At 55.1% G+C, this 2,515-nt stretch overlaps 1 protein-coding gene across 1 annotated transcript; it reads left to right on the forward strand.

Moving 5' to 3' along the window:
• Nucleotides 1-98: 98 nt before the first annotated feature.
• On the forward strand, nucleotides 99-1,763 carry T310_5427 (uncharacterized protein; the record flags this gene model as incomplete). Its single annotated transcript, XM_013471689.1, has 1 exon — nucleotides 99-1,763. A coding segment is annotated over one exon (1,665 nt), but the record flags the coding sequence as incomplete, so codon positions are not given.
• Between the last annotated feature and the right edge of the window lie 752 nt (nucleotides 1,764-2,515).

Raw genomic sequence — 2,515 nt, forward strand, 5'->3', positions numbered from 1 at the left:
TATCCGCCCTCGACCGCCCTCCCCACCTGCTTCGAGGTACTTCTGCAGTCCTCGTCAGTCCGTGTCGGGAGAGAACAACGGCGGTTGATCATGCAGACCTCGTCCATTGCTGCTCCGGATCGCCCAGGCAAGAGGCCAGAGGAGCTCCAGGTTCACAACCCCCCACTTGGGCACGATACGAGTCGGAGGAGGAGGAGGTATCCGAGGCGGACGCCGCGTCACACCATCTGCTTTCGCCTGTTGAGAGTGATAGTGAGAAGGAGTCGACGGGTGACGACGACGACGATAGCCGGCCTTCACGCAACGATCAACTTCTTTCCTTGGGACATGGTGTCTCCCCAACGATGAGCCCTAGGTCACGACCGATTTCAATTGCCACGGTGAAACGCAGCAGTACAGCGACTTTTGTGCCGGAACATGATCATGCCTGTAGCCATGACCGCGATGACCACGATAACGACGGTGACCATGATTGCGATGATGACACGACCGGACCCTTCACCCCCAGCACGACTCCGCCCATGCCCTCTCCTCTCCTCCCCCAGACCTGTGTCGTGGTTGAGGACAGTCCCGATGGGGACATGATGCCGTACTACCGGTCTCTCTTCCGGAATTCGATCATCTCTGACGACGGACTCGACGTGGAAGACGAGATCTTCGAAGCTAAGCAGATCATGTACATGGCTCCGCCATCGCGCCCCTGTCTGATCTCCATCCACCATTCTCCAACAGAGTCGACCGTGGCCGCCCGCATGGGCAGGCCCGTCTCGCCACGGCGGTGTTCAGTGAAGAGCGCTCGAAGCAGCGGCAGCAGAAGGACCAGCAGGGCATCGCGTTGCGAAAGAGAAAGCGGCCGGAAGATGTCGACGTCGTCCGGCCTGTCCTGTTCGCCGGAACGGACCAAGCGGTGTTCGACCATCGTCTTCCGGGATCCCTTCCGTTCGGAGGGAGAAGAGGTGTATCTCCGCCCGCCGCAGATGGACTCGCGGACGCGGGCTGCCTCGCCGACGGACCGGCGTTCGTCGCGCGCGTTCTCTGCCCGTCGCTCACGTTCATTATCCAGAGAAGATGTCGGGCGCTATTTCAGCCAGGAAGCAGCACGACGGGGATCAGAGACGCAGGCAGATCAAGCACGACCGAAGACGAGTGGCAGCGGTGCCTGCTTGTCCGACATGCCCTTACGACGACCAGTCCCGACGGCAGCGAGGCCGGCCACATTCTACCAGCAGGGACGGTGGTTCCGCAGTTCGAGCTTCAACAGCGACGGCACTGCATCTAGTGCGTTTAGCGCGTCTTCGTCCAAGCTGAGCGCTCTCCTGACGCAGAACACGTCCACGACGTCGCTACCGTTGTCAGCGCAGTCCCCGGATCCAGACAGGAAACAGCTGATCCGACATCCGCGGCTGAGCTCTTTGACTGGTAACTCTCCGGAGGCAGGTCTACGTGGGAATGGTTTACCAACTATCACTACTGCTGCTGCTGCTGCTGCTCCTTCTCATTACCGCTCCGAGTCGAGCTACAGCGATTTCGGGCCCAGTCGAAGCGGAAATGCGAGAGGGAGCCTCACATATCCGTATGTGAAGGGCGATCGCAGATCGCAGCTGTCCACGCTGAGAGCGAACTCGTCACTGTCGCTAGAGGTCGATCAGAACGAGTCGAGCAGTGGAAGGGAAGTTGTTCGCAATGAGCATGCTTCTTACAAACCGAAGCCCAAGCCGAAAGGCCTGATGGGGTTTCGACTGAGGAGGAAGCGAGAGAGTTGACGATTGCACTCTACCAGCAAGCTATCCGTTACGCAGCGCATCATCTGTTTTTTTTTCTCGCTCTGTATTAATGTCTACTTTCATCTACTCCAGTCATGCAAATCACGGTCCAGGACAAGGCTCGTCTGACCTGACCTGACCTGGTCTGACCTGATTCGTTATTCAGGCAGAAAAGGGAAGGTTACATCACATTCCCACCTGTTACTTATTACGTTATGTTATGGTATGGTATCTGGGGGCTATTTCTGTCTGTGACACCAACAACGTTTACAAACGGTTAATGTGTATTCTAGTGGGACTGTTGGCCTTTCGTCATGAAAATTCGGAGTTGGCGTTGGGGTGGTTATCTCAGTTCGTCAGTCGTCAGTCGTCAGCTCGTTATATAGCCAGCTAGCTGGGTAGGTAGTTACATTAGGTAGGTAGAACCCTTAGGTAGGTAGGTAAATGAAAACGGAATGGAATGGAATGGATCGATCGATCTCGATCTCAAATCAATCTTTTTTCTTTCCTTCCAACAGAAGCATAGACATGCAGATGAAGTTAAAATCGATCGATCCACTTGGCGCTGACTATGACTAGGACCAGGACTGAGACGAAAACCTAGGTACTCCGGAGTGTGTCCATACATACATCGTACATAATACATACACGTGCCCCAAACATACCCATCCTATGTCTTCTTTTTTTTTCCCCTATACATATGTACAAATTTTTTCCCCCCAACTCAGATCCCTTCCCGATTGCTGTGCCTT

The sequence above is a fragment of the Rasamsonia emersonii genome (genome assembly GCF_000968595.1).
Source record: "Rasamsonia emersonii CBS 393.64 chromosome Unknown ctg1118621760282, whole genome shotgun sequence".
NCBI classification, from domain to species: Eukaryota; Fungi; Ascomycota; class Eurotiomycetes; order Eurotiales; family Trichocomaceae; genus Rasamsonia; species Rasamsonia emersonii.